The following is a 16,486-nucleotide window of genomic DNA, read 5'->3' as shown; positions in this document are numbered from 1 at the left end:
GACTCTTCAGTTTGCTCACCTCGTAGCCAGAGCAGGCCTCGCTAAACAAACCTGCCATGTGCTATTTTCTGTCACTTGTAAACATGTTCCTTCCTGCTCCTGCCCCCTTTGGTTAAGGGCCGATATGTCGGCCTACTGACCCCCAGTGCTGCTAAGGGGCTTCCGGCCTCTAGAGAAAGCCGTGGGCAGAGAAACTCGGTGTGCACCCGCTTCAGACGGGTCAGGCTCTCTGAAACCGTCCGCCAGAGCTGAGCAGAACTCACAGGTGGCCCAACAGGTGAGACTCGGGCCTGCATCTCTCACGAGGACAAAGAACATCTTTCAAATGAAACTCCAGAGACAACAGTCATCTGATGACGTCACATACGATTTCCAGTGCAATTTCATAGAAACAGTTTTATTAGTGAAATACTTCATTGCGTTACGGGTAGAAATAAGTCTAGAATCACATGAAATGAACCAATTATTTCAGCTACAGGAAGAGCATTCTGGTCAGTATTCTGTTTGATGGCCACGAGCAATTACTTCCAGAAATAATGCCCAGACGGCAAGCGTGAAGGTCACCCTTTGCAGAACTTGTGTCTCAAGCAATTTAAATAAAAAAAAAACAAAAACCAACCTCCCTTCAGTAAAAACCCCAATAGGGGCTAGTCCTATAGTACTCACTGCACTTGACCATTAGTGATCTTTCCAGAACATAAAGAAATTAAGTCCATTAGGAAAAGCCTTGAGCTACCAGTGGCAAAGCCCATTCCCTGTCCTGTGTTAACTCTCAGATTTCCCTGAGAGAGGCGAAGTCACCTCCCTCTGTTTGGTTTCTCCCTAAACTGAGTCTCATAGTACAGGACACACATATTTTGTGGTAACAACAATCACAAAGACTTTGGAGGCCTTTCCAGGATAAGGGCTCCGAGAGAATCAGTGCGAGGAAGTCTGTCATGTTCAACCTAAAGCCCGACAGGCACGTTTGTTCTTCTTAACTGATAACCCTGACTGCGGTGTATGGGCTTGCCACAGATTTTTCAGAGACATAATATCACATGGGATGTTAAGCCAAATAACTATTAAGAATTGCAAGGCGGTAATGTGTTTTGGTCTCCCCGCCTGTGTGGGAGTCAGTCTGAAAGCGTACATGGGCTGTTATCATTCATAGTATTTAGAAATTTCCTCCTCACAGATGACTATACCCTGATAATAGGATGAACCAGTAAACATGCACTGGTTCATCAGTTTTATTCGTGTGGATAAGTGGATAAACAAAAGATTATCGTTAAATATCGAAAAATTAAAAAATCTAGATATTTGGCATTATTGAAGATAAAATATTTTCAATTTAGTTTTCCCCCTTTTGGTGATTTGGGATATCTGTAAGTTCTATCTTCATTCACGGAGAAGTTGAGAGTTTAACGAATTAGCCCCTTCAAGAAGGGAACACGTCATATATTGTGTTGTTACTGTAGAGAGAAAGAAATGAGGGCAAATAATGGGATTATCACCTCCACACAGGGATCAGAAGCTGTATTTGTGACATTCATGGCCTTCTCTCTTCATTTGCTACACTGAAATCCAGCTTCAGACAGAAAATCCTGTAAGATGATTCAGCTGTTAAGAAATTCTCTGTGCACTTTGCTGGATAACGATACAGTTTTCTTGATCAAAAATGAATAGTGACCTTTGAGAACCAAGAAAATGCCTTTAAATATGCTTGAATTTGTGTCACGTGGTGGTTCCTAATCCTCTGATTTAGGTTCACTGAGAGCCAAGGGGTCTTCTGAAAAGAGGTGGCCCTGCCTCCTGGGTCCCTAGGGACCTTTCTTTAAAGCCTTTTCTGTGCAATATTTTAAAACACCATCATTGTGTCAGCAAGATGATTGTCACAGGATGTGTAGGGCACATTTTTCTCTCTTCATGAGTGACAGTGAACCACAGAACACTGGAAGGGGCCAAATCTGGGGACAGAAAGCCAACTTACAAAAACAATTTCAAAGTTCCCATGAAGACTGTCCCGGAAGAAATACCCTGTGAGCGCCGTCAGACTTCCTGAAGTGTGTGTGTAACTCGGGCTGTGAGTGGATGGATTTCCCATATTCGTAAATAATTTTACAAAGAATCATTCAATAATATTGTAATTAATAGAGTATCATATTTGGCGCGGATGACTGGGGGAAAAATCACTTACTGGTGACACCTCTCCGAAGCACCTTTCCACACCAAGATTATTTTGACTAAAAACAAAACAAAAAACAAAAAAACCTCCCAAACTACCCACAAATGTCATAACTAGCATTTACTTCTACTCCACATGAAACATCTGTACCTGTCCACCAACATTATCTGTACATCCTTTCAATTCACAAAAGTACAAGCAAAAATGCCTCAGGTGCTTAATCACAATCAACTCACAGGGTTCACCCCCACTGCACAGCCCCTACACCCCTTCCCCACTGGGCTTGCAAGGAGTCAAAAGACCTAATTATTTTCCTGGAGGAATTATGAACTGAAGATTAGCATGAAATACAATATATCACTTTTTAAAAAGAGGAAATTAGATGCTTTTTAAGGATGTATTTATGAGGCTACCATTTTACCCTGGGTTCCGAACTCTTCCTTCCTTCTGTTTTGGGGTGAAATACAACAGAAAATACAACAGAAAATCGTCTTTATATATTTCAAGCACAAAGTTGGTGACTGAAACACACTGAAGAAGGTTAGACGGAGGGACGTTAACAAGCCACGCGGACACATTTTAACCACGACAGTGGTCACACAGTTCTGGAGCTACCAGCACCCAATTTAAAAAAAAAAAAAAAATCACTATAGAAGAGTTTATTAAATACCTGCCAGACACATGGAAAACAAACAATTTTATAAAGCCTGACGGCCAACCGAGTCAGTCAGTCGTTTAACCTCCCGCCGGGACGCTCTCCTCACTCGCCAGCGCGGGGTCTCCTCCCTCCTCTCTGGGACAGGCCACATGCCCTGTAGACGCGGATGGTCCGGGTCAGGACAGCTCACAGGGCTCCTCCGCCCAGCTCGGGCCACGGTTAGGTTCGTATGAGGGGTGCCCTTTCGTCTGCGGTTCCCTGAGACTCAGAAGAGAGGGGACAGCGGCGTCAGGTGGTCCCTTCAGAAAGTTCTCCCAGGAGGGGAAACGCTGGGGGACAGGGCGGTGGGGGAAGATGGGAGGAGAGACTGACAGGAGGGCGGCTGTCACTCAGCCCGCTGCTGCCCTGCCCTTGGGCCCTCAGCCTGGCTCTTGATTCTGCAGCAACGCCCTCCCCTGCACCCCTGGGGCCCATAACCCTCATGGGCACACTCCATGGACTTGCTCCTTCCTGGTTCAAAACCTACCAGGGAACTATGCCTCAGAGGCGGTGGGTGCCCAGCGGTCCCTTGCTGGCTGACTACACGCAGATGGTTAATGGCAGGAGTAGTGAGAGCATTTACCTGGGCTTTCACCTGCGCTTATGAAAATCTCAGTGACTGTGCGACGTCAGACCGGAAGGGAGGCCCAGACACAGGAATGGCGAGATAATTACCTCAGACACAGGAATGGCGAGATAATCACCTCACACTTGAGTCACGCTGCCCTGATGGGCACAGCGGAAGAGAAAAGGGAAAGGGAAAGCCTTTGGTGCAGAAAGGGACACTGCTGAGAATTTAAGAAGGGCTCCCACAGGGAAGGCTCATCCATGGTCATGGGTGGGCCAGCTGGTCACTCAGGCCAACAGAACCCTGTTTATCCCAACCATTTGTGTGTGTGGGGGGGTGTCCCTTCTCTGCAGGAACGTTACTGGTCCCCTGCGCCAGTCATTTCGTACGCAGTGATGACTCAGTGGGACGCATCTTCCGGCATCCTCTGATCCCTTCCAAGCAGGTCTCTGCTTGTCGTGACTTTATAATCTTTGAATTGCTTCATCCCACAACTCATGCTTATCGAGCTCCTATGAAATGCTAACACCAGGGCCAAGTGCTTTCTGTTCCCTATACCCTCTAATCCTCATGAAAAACCTCTTCAAGCAGGTTCTCTCATGATCCCACTTTACAGACGAAGAACTGAGGCCCATTTTAGTGCCACGCCACTATTAAGAGGCGGAACTGGGATTTGAACCAATCTGACACCAAAGTCCAGACGTTTGTTTAGCTGTTAAATATTCTCCCTCTCCTTTCAGGCTATTTTCCTAAATATGAAGCTCACTCCCAGGGATTCCAGGCCTACCAAGACAGCCCCCCATCCTAGACAGCATCACTGCATTCCTCCTCCCTCTCTGACACACTTGCTTTGCCTCCTTTGGTTCAGTAGTAACATGGCCAGGAAATCACCGCGCCCAGCACAAACCCCCAGAATCCACCTGGGGGTTCCGGTGATGGAGCCATTGACAGCCCTGCAGTGGAGCACAGCGGACCTCGTCGGGTAAAGTCACCCAGTGAGGGAGACGTTCCTCCAGCCACTGCTCACCTCGTCCATGGACCCCTGTCCTCTGCACGCAAGCCAGGTGAAGATCAAACCAAAGAACACGCCCAGCGCCATGACGATGTAGGGTATGTTGGTGACGATCAAAGTGGTGTTAATCATAGACTTCAGTCGACTTGCAGTCTCTTTATCAATGAGAACACTCTGGAAGGCAAGAAAATAGTATTCCCCTGATTACTAAATACGCAGGGTGTAGAGTTTTCTGCTCTATCTTTCCTCCAAATCATTAACCATAATTTGGGTAAGTCTTCCCATTAGCAAACTGAAGAGACTAAAAATTCATTTATAAATTAGAGTAACCAGAAGGGGCATTTATTCATTAACATCTTTTTTTGTTTTCCTGAAAACATGTCTTCCTTTCAAATTAAGTTGGAAGTAGGAGGGAAAGAGTAATAAAAAATAACAAAATAATACCATCATTTGTATCAGACAACTCCAACTCATCCTTTAATATCTAATTCAGCATAACCTCCAACCAGAAGTTTTCTCTGGCCAACTCAGGCCTGTTAAAAGTCCCTTTACTAAGCTTCTGTACCAGTCCCTAAAACCCCCCATCACTGCGCACTCTGTGCGGTAACTGTCTGTTGATCTGTAGGTCTCCTTGTGACTGTGAGGTTTCCAAAGGCAAGACTTATATCTTAATCACCTCAATGTCAGAAATAGTACTCTACACACAGTAGGTGCTGAATTAATGCCAGTTGACTGACTGAATGAAATATTCCAAAAATAATATGTGGAAAGTATAATTACTGTCTTGGTTAAATCTCTAGTAATGGAGACCAGGGGTCTTGGGACCCTGGCTGGCTCCGTCCGTAGAGTGTACAACTTTTGGTCTCTGAGTGGTGAATTCGAGCCCCATGTTAGGTGTGGAGATTACTTCAACGTAAAATCTTTAAAAAAAAAGTTTCTTAAAAATAAAAGTTTCCTAAAAAGACCAGAGGTCTCAACAGGTTGTCTAAAGAAGTCCTGAGGCTCACTAGAATTCCAGAGGGTATTGATAACCAAGAAAATGTTCTAGAATAACACTTTCTGGATGCAGAACACACATCTTATCTCTTTAAATTGTAATGGGTGAGGTGTCTGGAGAGCTTAATTTCATAAAAATTATGAGCAACAAATGGAACTTTGGGCTTAATTTAGGCTGAACCTACACCAGACTGAGGCAGAGGATGGGTTTCTAGGACTGGAGCTTCCAGTAACTGGCCAAGATCCAAAAAGGAGGTGGGAGAGCAGTATCCAAGGTCATATCAAGGTCTAATGTTTCCTTTTTCGAGAGTAAAGTCAAGTCCTTTCTAGGAGGTACAATTCCCTGGACTCAATATAGTCTTCAACAAAAAAGCAAAGGGATCGTTGAGTTGGAGGGGACTTCAAACGTGGACACAACTAGGAACACAAGCCGGCAGAGCAGGGTCCTTCCCCATTTTCAAAAAGCCCTGCTTCCGGGTCCTTCTCTGCAAATAGCAACAATGACGACTCAAGAGCAACTGCAAACAGATCCTAGAAATTGGTGAATATTGCCTGCATTTTCCTAGGAAACAATGAAAGTCTTGTCTTAGAACTGCAATCACAAACCCTTCAAAGGTTTATAAATGTGGCTACCAAAGTAATGCCAGATGAAAAAAGAAGGTTATAAAACCGTATTTATGGAATGGTCTCAACTATCTAATATCTCAACCAGAAAAATGCTAAGAGGCAACATGAGCCATGTCAGCTGCACTTGTCTCTGAAGGGCAGGTTATCAGTGATTTGCCTTTCAAATATTTTTTAAAAATTTTAATTGAGGTATAATTGACATAAACAGATTAGTTTTGGGTATACAATATAATGATTCAATATTTGTTTGGTGATTCACTTCTAAAGTATAAATTTTATAATTTTCCAAGAGCTTTATAAACAGCTCATGTTAGTCTGACAAAGTGTAAGACATTAAATTATTTTTTACAAAGTTATTATTGGAAACACTTTAACAACACGCTGTTGAGTAAAATAAGCAAGTTAAGAATAATATCAATCTCGCCCAGGTTTTGTGAAAGTTATTTTAGCTTTCCTTTTTCTTGCCAATCACTGTTACTGAATTTTCTATACAGAGCAAGGTTTTTATTTATTGATTGATTTATTTATTTATTAGGGAACAGAGAAAAATAACAAAAACTTTTAAAAATGGTGCTGTTAACATCAGAAGCAAGCCAATCAAGAATTTATTAGAGAGGAAAAACCCCTACATGTTCCCCTCCAAACTGGGTGGGAGAAAGAGGGAACTTGAGGAGATTTGTACAGTAAATGCATGTGATTCAGAAAAGAATTTATCACAGGTGTCTGAGATAGCAGGTGTCTTCTGAGCTTTCTGAAAATGTTTTTACTTGCAAAACTTTAATTTATACCTAATATTTTGGGATAAAATTTCTATGGGTATAGTGTGAAAGAAAGAAGTATTTCATTAGGGAAATACTTTTTGTTTGAACTATGACAGGTCTTTGTCCTATAATTCATGATATATGTTTGTTTATCAGGAAGTTAAAAAAAAACCCTGTAGGCTATGATAAAGGATAAGGCAACCATGTATCACTAAAATGTCCACAGTGTTTGACATTGCTTCATTTAGCTCTGCATTTTGTTTGACATAACCAGCTGCCCAGAAAGAGAGTTTCCTCCAAAATACGTTCTTGAGGAAGGAAATTTTTTCAAATCTCAAACATATTTTCAAATCTCAAACACAGTCAGCCTCATGTAAACATATAAACAGAAAATTTTCTGAAGACAAACAAGTTTTTAAAAATCACTTTCCCCCTTTCTCACATCTTACATCACGCATTACAATAGCAGACGTCATAAGGGAAGTGTCCCACACTTTCACAAGTGAAATATGCCCGTGGCTCCCTCCCACGACTTACCTCATTGATATACATCACTGGGAAAACCAGGGTTCTAATGTTTCCCGTTTCACTATAAAGAGAAAAGGTGACAAATCAAGACCACCAATGAGATATCACCTCATACCTGTTAGAGGGGTTAGCATCAAAAGGCAAAAAGGAGTGCGTGTTGCTGAGGATGTGGATGAAGGGAATCCTTATAACCTGTTGGTGGGAAGATAATTGGTGCAGCCGGTCTGGAAAAGAGCATCCTTGAAAAATTAAAAACAGAACTACTGTATAATGGCGTACGGTACCATATAATGTAGAGAAGTACCATACAGCATTTCCACTTCTGGATATTTAGCCAAAGAAAACGGAAACACTAACTCAAAAAGATACATGCACCCCTAGGTTCATTGCAGTACTTTTTCTAATAACCAAGATATGGAAACAACCAAAGTGTCCATCAATGGATGAATCAATAAAGGAAACTTGATATATATTCACACTGGAATACTACTGAGCCATAAAAAAGAACGCAATCCTGCCATTGGTGACAACCTGAATGGCCCCTGAGGGCGCTACACTAAGCGAATCAGACCGAGAGGGACAAATACTATATATTCTCCCTTATACGAGGAATCTAAAACAAACAAAGCAAACAAACCGAGCCCACGGACACAGAGAACGGATGGGTGGCTGCCAGAGTTGGGGGCTGGGGGTAGGCAAAATGGGTGGAGGGAGTCAAAGGGTAAAAATTTCCAGTTACGAAACAAGTCAGTCCTGGGGATGTAATGTACAACACGGCAAGTATAGCGAATAATATTGTAACCACAGTGAGAGCTGCTAAGAGAGTAGATCTGAAAAGCGTCATCACAAGAAATCTGTACCTAGTGTGGTGATGGGTAACTAGACTGACTGTGCTGATCCTTCTGTAATACATATAAATGTCGATTCATTATACTGTCAACCTGAAGCTAATATAATGGATGTCCACCGTGCCTCAATAAAAAAAGACAATGTCTGAGATTATTTTATAGACATCCTCATTATGATAGCACACTGGCCTGGAGAGGCAAGTTGTGGGAGCAGGGCTCCCCACTGAGTGCTGAGCCCAGTATATGGCTGCATTTCACAACCTGAAGATCAAGACCCTAGTTGAGATCAAAAGTCGGATGCTTAATCGACTGAGCCACCAGGCACCCCTCCTCAGAATGTTTTATGACCAGGCCCCTAAGTATTGTCTTCGCTCGAGCCCGTTACCAAGAACCATCCCTGCACCTGCTGTTTTTGGGACCTGATCTCATTTAATTCTCTCACTAGTCTCCTGCGGTAAGTACCACTGTCCCAGGGATTACGGCTCAGATTCATTTGCCCAGGACCAACAGGACTGTAATTTCACTTTGATTCTAAGGCTCTAGGTCTTAACTACTAATTTATACTGCCTCAGGAAAATACACAGGGGTGGCAAAATGCATTCTTGCAAACCACATTTATTTTCTAGAAAGATCCATGACATGTGGGGTTAAATCTGCAAATCTGATGGGGAAGCCAAGTGCTGTGATAGATAGATGGGTAGACAGACAGAAACAAAGAATAGATACATACTATTATGTACAGTTTTACAATTTGTTTTTTCATTAAGTCATAAGCATGTTCTCATACCCCTAAAATTTCCATTGAAAAGTCTCAGCAGGAGATTGTGCTGAGTAATCCTAGTTAAGCGGTGGCTTTTAGATGGAGTGTTGGGAGGAGAGGCTGGACTCAGGAGCGTATGTTAACTGCCCATTAACTGGGAGCCTGTGGCCCTGGGTGGGAGCAGTGGGAAGACAGGAAGGGAGGCGACCAGAGTCATGGCAAGGACAACGCCGCATGGCATGGGGAGGCGTGGACTCTGTAGCCTTGAGTCACCTCTCTGTGCCTTGGTTTCTTCATCCGTAAAATGGGGCTAACACAGCGTAACCGTGAGGAATACATGAGTTCCTGTGTGTAAAATACTTGGAACAATGTGTGATCCACAGAGAGCAGGCTGTACATGTTTGGTTAAATAAAGTAAGTAAATTCCAAGACCAATACAGCCTCTGTGGGTGCTGATGATGCCTCATCCCTGAAGGGCAGGAGGGGGCGGACTTAGGGATCCGTCTCCTGACACCGACCCACCGGAGAGTCAGTGCAGCAAAACGACCCACTGCCCCCGACGAAAGAGGTAAAACTTACGCAAAGTCTTCTAACTTCTTGACGTAAACGTTGATCTGGAACCTCTTCGCGGCTCTTAGAATAATACCAGTCAACTGCAGATCAGAGGAGTGGGAAGAAAATATGACGGCTGTTAAAACCACGAACAGCTCCTCTCGGCCGAGCACCAGCTCCACGCGATGCTCACAAGCAGCGTGGCCGCTGCCACGTCCGCGAGGACGGGAGGGACAAGGGAACACGGACCCCGGGGCAGAGGCAGACCTGCGGCTGTGGTCGGGCGCCTGGTGGACCGGTGCCTCCCAAACTTTACGGCGCGTGCGAGCTCTGGGGCCTTGTGGCCGTGCAGACCGAGATGCAGCAGGGCTAGAGCGAAGCCTGACATGGGTGCTGCTGGCGAGCACCCAGGATGCTCCCCTCTGGATGGCGAAGCCCTGGGCAACCCTGCCAGGAGGGGGCTCTAGCCAGAGCGGTCCCGGGATGGTCGGGGCGCCCACAAAGCCGGGAAGGCTGTCTGCCCCTGGCCGCTTCGTCTCTGAACTGGGGTTAAGGGACTGCCCCGGCCCTCGGGGACAAGCACCTGCCCACCTTTCTGCTGAGGAAGAGGAACTGATTGAAGGTGAAGAGAAAAGGCAGGGGAGGGGGGTAAGGGGGAAAAACACTGGATCTTTTTCACAAAAAGATAAAACCATTGATTTCTCAGACACAAGAGCAAAGTGCCTATAAATTGCGGAGCTGAAAGATTGTTCTTACTTTTTCTTTACTGTTCCCCGTGCTCAAAATCCCCAAAATGAAGATACCTGACCTCTAACTCAGTTCCAACACTGAGAGGCTCTCACGTCATAAAACGATATTCCTTTCCTTTTAACGTGGTTTTTAGATTATCTCCTCTTTGAAAATAGGACCAAAGTACATGTATATCTAATGCCTTTTAAGTTAATATCATACAATAAACTCTCAACAGTGCCTGCAGAATGAGCCTTGCTAGAAGTAACTGAGGCTCGGGGAGCCTGAGTGGCTCAGTCATTGAGTGTCTGCCTTCTGCTCAGGTCCTGATCCCAGAGTCCTGGGATCGAGCCCTGCATGGGGCTCCCTGATCCGCGGGGAGCTTGCTTCTCCCTCTCCCACTCTCCCCGTTTGTGTTCCCTCTCTCGCTGAGTCTCTGTCAAGTAAGTAAATAAAATCTTAAAAAAAAAAACAACCCATATATTTAAATTTCAACCAAAATATTCCCAGCAGTGAGCAAAAAAAGAATGTGTCTTCGACCCTGCTGATCTGTCTGCCAGTGGGAGAATGTGTACACGTTCAAGTCCAAGGCTGACAGCAGAGCACTGGCCAGGTTTTACGGGTCCAATCTTGGTTATTCCAGCGATGCAATGTTTACATGTGCTTTTTCGTGAGGTTTGCCGCTATTTCTGCCTGTCAGGGCCACACAGTTCAGCCTGTTAGGCCATGAGACTAGGTATCACGTGCACAGAGCTGAGTCTTTTTCCCTTGAATACGTATATGCGAGGCGACAGTAATGTTAACAGGCTCCGGACTAAGCCAATAAACACTGCGTTGGACAGAATAAAATGCAAGCTTTTAACAGGAAGACGTGTGCACTCACAGGATTTATGTCCACAAATGTCTCATGATCGTCCTTATTGGGATGCATGCCGTCTATGGCGGAAACGAACTGCTGGTCCGCTTCGTAGAAGTGTGGGAAAGATATAATAATAGGTGCACCTGCATTTTAAGGAAAACAGAAATGAATGATGTGGTTCTTGAATGTCCAAGATGAATGGGACGTTCCTGCCCACAAACCTGGTTCCTACGGAGGGGGAAGTTCTATCCATAAGTAACCTCGGGTGGGGGAGGGGGCAGGTTAAATTCCATCCGACACCTTCTAGTTTGGGATTTATACCCATTTGCTGACATCTCATTGATCCTAACATTACTTTATTCTACCATATATACTGAAGTCATGGCTAAATTACATATTCTTCAGTATTTCTTGCACCTATGAAATATAAAGGTTTACACACATTATTTTAATTAACATTCCCAGGAGCCCTATTAAGTTAAACCTATTAACTTCATTTTGCATTTGAGGACACTGAAGTTCAGAGGAGTTGGAACAAAACAGGTCCAGGGGCATCCAGCTGTCAGGTGATGAAGACAGAATTCTAACTGAATGACAGACATCTCATCTGAAAGCACTTGTTTCAACAGCAAATCTCTACCAGTAAAAGGACTTTTTTTTTTTTTGCCTGCTTTTCTGTTTTTCTGCTTTTCCTGGTTTACCTAAGACAGGCTTTCTTCTCCTGAATATGTTGATACAGAATTTTTTAAGACTTTGCCTGGTCATGCTATCTGCCCAGCATTTGACTAGCTCAGGGTTTGCCCACATGATCTGCTGTTTTTTCTTTTATTTTCTTCCCTATTCATTTTAAAACTCAAATAGAGACTGTCCATAATAGCCAAGACAATCCACATTGCAATCAATGCAAACCCATCAAAATACCCATAACATTTTTCACAGCACTGGTACAAATAATCCTAAAATTTGTAAGAACCTACAAAGACCCCGAATAGGCCAAAGCAATCTTGAGAAATTAGAACAAAGCTGAAGGCATCACAGTTTCAGATTTCAAGATATGCTACAAAGCTTTATTAATCAAGTGTATGGTCAGTTAATCTATGACAAAGGAGGCAAGAACATACAACGAGGGAAAGGCAATATCTTCAATAAAATCGTGTTGGGGAAACTGGCCAGCTACATGTAAAAAAATGAAACGGGACCACTTTCTTACACCATATACAAAAATAAACTCAAAACAGATTAAAGACCCAACTATGAGCCCTGAAACCATAAGACTCCTAGGGAAAAAAAAAAAAAAAAAAAAAAAAAACCCGGCAATAATCTCTTGGACATTGGGCTTAACAACATATTTATAGATATGTCTCCTCTGGCAAGGGAAACAAAAGCAAGAGTAAACTATCAGGACCACACCAAAATAAAATCCTTTGGCACAGCAAAGAAAACCATCAACAAAAGAAAAAGGCAAACTACTGAATGGGAGAAGATAAGGGGTTCATATTCAATATATATAAAGAACTTATACAACTCAACACTGAAAAAACAAATAATTTGTTATAAAGTGGACAGAGGACCTGAACAGACATTTCTCCAAAGAAGACATCCAGTTAGCTGACAGACACATGAAAAAATACTCAACATCACACATCATCAGAGAAAAGCAAACTGAAATAACAAGGAGCTAGCACTTCACACCTGTTGTTCCGGCTAGTATCAAAAAGAGAAGATTAGAATAACAAGTGTTGATGAGAACATGGAGAAAAAGTAACCCTTGCGTACTGTTGGTGGGTAAACTAGTACCACCACAGTGGAAAATAGTGTAGGTTTCTTCCAAAAATTAAAAAAATAGAAATACCATATGACCTGATAATTCTATCACTGAGTATTTGCCCAAAGAGAATGAAAATACTAATTTGAAAAGAAACACACAGCCCTATGTTCACTGAAGCATTACTCACAATAGTGTCAACACATGAATGGATAAAGAAGATGTGGCGTCTATGCACGACAGAATGTTACTGAGGCGTAAAAGAAGAGTGAGGTCTTGCCATTTGTGACAACACAGATGGACCTAGAGGGTATTACGCTAAGTGAAAGACCTCAGACAAAGACAAATACCATGTTCCTTGTAGTAACTAAAATCAAAACAAACGAACAACAGAAACAGACCTATAAATACAGAAATCAATGTGGTGGTTGCTAGAAGGTAGGTGACTGGGGGAGTTGGGTGAAATAAATGGAGGGGATTAAGAAGTACAAACTTCCAGCTATAAAATAAGAAAGTCACACAGACATGAATAGCATAGCATAGCGAATACAGTCAATAATTGTAATAATGTTTTATGGTGACAGATGTGACTGCACTTATTATGGTGAATGTTAATATACGGAATCGTCAAATCACTATGCTGCGAGGCTTACAGAACACTGTATTGTCAAATATACTTTAATAAGATTTTTTTAGGAAAGGAACAAATAGGGAAACAAGTTATTAAAAGAAACCTATTCTAGATCGTGCTATTGAAGAGGAGAGAGGGATCCAGCAATTGCTGGAGAAATTTGCTGATTGCCAAATAATTTAGATTTGCTTATATATCTACCAGCCATGCTCAAGACACATACCATCTGTCATGCCCGTGTGTTTTGTTTAGGAAGAAACTATTCACTAAACAGTTTCACAAAGCCATAATTTCCTTATTTGAGATCTACAGTGATCTTTAAAATGTATTTTTAAAGATTTATTGCGAACTTAATAAGGGCCAGATATTGTCTTGAGTCTTTTATATACATAATCTCTCACCTTCACACAATATTTCAAGGAAGTTATCATCAACTCCCATATTACAGATGAGAAAACTGAGGTCTACCTCCGTTTCTTTTCTTTTTGTTTTTTAAGATTTTTTTTATTCAACACCAAGAAACACAGCAAGAGAGGGAACACAAGCAGTGGGACACGGAGAGGGAGAAGCAGACTCCCCACTGAGCAGGGAGCCCGATGCGGGGCTCGATCCCAGGACCTTGGGATCATGACCTGAGCCGAAGGCAGATACTTAATGACTGAGCCACCCAGGCACCCCTGAGGTTTTTACCTCCTTCATCAACTTGGCTAATGTGCTAACAGACAGAATATGAATCAAATCCAGATCTGCCTGACTCTAAAACACTCTCTCATCCCACTATCCAAAATGTTCTCCAGGGAAATTCAAAACACCTGAGGATAATTCCAGAGAGACCAACTTTTTGGTCCACATCTGGGAGTACATAAGAGGCAAGGGGAAAAGGACTGTAGCAAGATGGTGATTTGCCAGAGAGAATCTTTGTTGATCTTGACATCAACTTTTTGAGGAAGCAGAATGTTAGCAAAACAATGAGAAAAAAATATGTCCACATTTGTGCCTTGAGCCAGAAGCACATGGACTGAGTGGGCAAGGCACTATTTCAGGACCATCCACCTAGTAAGGAAGCAGGAGAGGTCAGAAGCAGGCACTTGTTCCCATCTACTTTGGTCTTATCTCCAGGTCTTATCTGCCATGTCCCCAGGCACAGTGGTTTCCAAATAGTACGCACCACCTTCATGAGAATCACCTGGAGCTCATGTTAAAAATACAGGTTCTGGGGCTCTGGGACATCTATTTTTAATGACTCTTCAGATATTTCCCATGCAAGGCCAGATTTAGGAGCCAGTGCCATGAGAGAAGGAACAGGGAGGTATACTGCTGACTTGAGACTTACCCCAAAAGGAGATTTTTTTTTTTTTTCAAGCAAATTAGATAAGAGGGCAAAAGTTAGCACATTACTTTATTTAGGAAAGAGGGGTTACAAAATTTCTCAAAAGAAACTTTAAAGAGGAATTGTGGCCTAAGAAGTACCACAGCATGGACAGGAGAAGACCCTACGTTCTAGCAGGGATTTGCTCAGAGACAAAAAAAATTTTTTTTTTTTAAATTGAGGCAGGAATTTTATGGCATTTACAATCTCACAGGTTGTTGTTTTTTTTTTTTTTTAACATTTTATTTATTTATTTGACAGAGAGAGATCACAAGTAGGCAGAGAGGCAGGCAGAGAGAGAGGAGGAAGCAGGCTCTCCACGGAGCAGAGAGCCCGATGCGGGGCTTGATCCCAGGACCCTGGGATCATGACCTGAGCCGAAGGCAGAGGCTTTAACCCACTGAGCCACCCAGGCGCCCCCAGAGACAAAAATTTTATAAAAATCATTTTACCTCTCTGAGCCTTGCTCTCCATGATTATAAAAAGAGGCCTCTGGATGCCTATCTAGTAAGAACACTGTGACTAATTTTGCAACATACGATTGTTAAAGCTAGTTCTCAAGATGAAGAAAATGCTTTGTCAGTTGTACAAGCAATAATTTTGCCTCATTCATGGAAAGGAGCAGAAAAGCTCAGACATTCAGAGACACTGAGAAATTTGTAGTCAGATATGCTAAGCAAAATAAGTCAATCAGAGAAAGACAATTACCATATGATCTCTCTGATATGAGGAATTTGAGAGGCAGGGCGGGGGGTTTTGTGGGGAAGGGAGGGAAAAATCAAACAGGATGGGACCGGGGAGGGAGACAAATCATAAGAGACTCTTAATCTCAGGAAACAAACTGAGGGTTGCTGGGGAGTGGTGAGGAGGGTTAGGGTGGTTGGGTTATGGACATTGGGGAAGGTATATGCTATGGTGAGTGCTGTGAAATGTGTTAGACTCATGATTCACAGACCTGTACCCCTGAAACAAATAATACATTATATGTTAATAAAAAAAAAAAACCCTCTGTTTTGAAATCATCATAAAATTTTTTTAATTTATTATTTTAATTAACATATAATGCATTATTTGCTTCAGGGGTACAGGTCTGTGATTCGTCAGTCTTACACACTTCACAGCACTCACCATATCACATACCCTCCCCAATGCTGAAATCATCATAAATTTTTAACAAGATATGTGCTTTCTCATTACCAAGTTCTCCACTTTCTCATTTAGCATTGTTATGAACATGAAATCAGTTAATTTCCACATATTAACTACATGTGTATACATAAACCATTTAGAACAATGACTAGCTGAATAATGACTACTATAAGTGCTTGGTAAACATGAACTATTATTACTATTAAGACTTCTAAACTACCACCCAGAAAGAACACAACATGACATTCTAGGAATAAGAAGCATTACACAAGAGAAGGAAGAAAGGAGCAGAGGAATTACAAAACTGCCAGAAAACAATGAACACAATGGCAATAAGTTTATAGTTATCAATAATTACTTTATTTATTTTTTAAAGATTTACTTATTCTAGAGACAGTGAGCGTGTGTGTGCAGAGGTGGGGCAGAAGGAGAGCAAAACCTCAAGGAGACTCTGTACTGTGCCCAGAG

At 42.6% G+C, this 16,486-nt stretch overlaps 1 protein-coding gene across 3 annotated transcripts in view; it reads right to left on the bottom strand.

Annotated features, from left to right (window-relative positions):
• Window positions 1-381: 381 nt before the first annotated feature.
• LOC111149179 (scavenger receptor class B member 2) overlaps window positions 382-16,486 on the bottom strand; it is a 72,534-nt gene continuing 56,429 nt past the window's right edge. For 2 of the 3 annotated variants that reach the window (XM_022506121.1, XM_022506118.1), the window contains 5 exons: window positions 11,129-11,247; window positions 9,544-9,617; window positions 7,366-7,417; window positions 4,460-4,618; window positions 382-3,083 (listed from right to left, as the gene is read on the bottom strand). In XM_022506121.1, the coding sequence (XP_022361829.1) occupies window positions 3,045-3,083; window positions 4,460-4,618; window positions 7,366-7,417; window positions 9,544-9,617; window positions 11,129-11,247 (443 nt within the window). In that variant the 3' untranslated portion in view covers window positions 382-3,044. Of the gene's footprint in view, window positions 3,090-4,459; window positions 4,619-7,365; window positions 7,418-9,543; window positions 9,618-11,128; window positions 11,248-16,486 lie in introns of all 3 variants that reach the window. The other variant, XM_022506120.1, reaches the window with a different exon arrangement.

This window comes from Enhydra lutris, unplaced genomic scaffold (genome assembly GCF_002288905.1).
Source record: "Enhydra lutris kenyoni isolate GAN:26980312 unplaced genomic scaffold, ASM228890v2 scaffoldscaffold21, whole genome shotgun sequence".
Lineage (NCBI taxonomy): Eukaryota > Metazoa > Chordata > Mammalia > Carnivora > Mustelidae > Enhydra > Enhydra lutris.
The sequence above is the reverse complement of the archived record's forward strand: the minus strand, read 5'-3'. Positions and strand labels throughout refer to the sequence as shown.